Source organism: Pundamilia nyererei, unplaced genomic scaffold, assembly GCF_000239375.1.
Source record: "Pundamilia nyererei isolate P.nyererei 1_Seehausen unplaced genomic scaffold, PunNye1.0 scaffold00063, whole genome shotgun sequence".
NCBI lineage: Eukaryota > Metazoa > Chordata > Actinopteri > Cichliformes > Cichlidae > Pundamilia > Pundamilia nyererei.
The window spans coordinates 570,072-570,422 of record NW_005187464.1 but is presented as its reverse complement, the minus strand read 5'-3'; the positions used below and the strand labels follow the sequence as shown (position 1 = coordinate 570,422).

Genomic DNA, 351 nt, shown 5'->3' with positions numbered 1-351 from the left:
CTTTTTTTTGTTGTTGTTTTTTGGGGGGTGTGTGGGGTGTGTTTGAGGGGGTCCACCCTCTTTTCATATTCACTTTGTGTCTTCTTCCTCCCTGGAATGTCACTTGTCCCTGGCAGGCAGATGTCAGTGTTCAGTCACCGCGGGAACAAGGCTGTCATGGCGTCCCATCTCCTCCAGTACTTGGGCAAGGCGACTGAGGTTGCCGTCAGGAAAATGCTGGGCCTCCCACAAGTCCAGGATCACTCCAGTGGGGCTGGATTTGGTGGCAAAGTAGTTAAGATACCTAAAAGAGTGATCATGTGAAACCAGAGAGAGGTAGGTTAGAAAAGCAGACAAATGGTTAATAGAGAG

At 49.6% G+C, this 351-nt stretch overlaps 1 protein-coding gene across 2 annotated transcripts in view; it reads right to left on the bottom strand.

The window, feature by feature from the left end:
* Positions 1-351, bottom strand: part of unc5cb (unc-5 netrin receptor Cb) — a 124,965-nt gene continuing 124,614 nt past the window's right edge. For both annotated transcript variants that reach the window (XM_005735192.1, XM_005735193.1), the window contains one exon: positions 1-283. In XM_005735192.1, the coding sequence (XP_005735249.1) occupies positions 124-283 (160 nt within the window). In that variant the 3' untranslated portion in view covers positions 1-123. The remainder of the gene's footprint in view (positions 284-351) is intronic.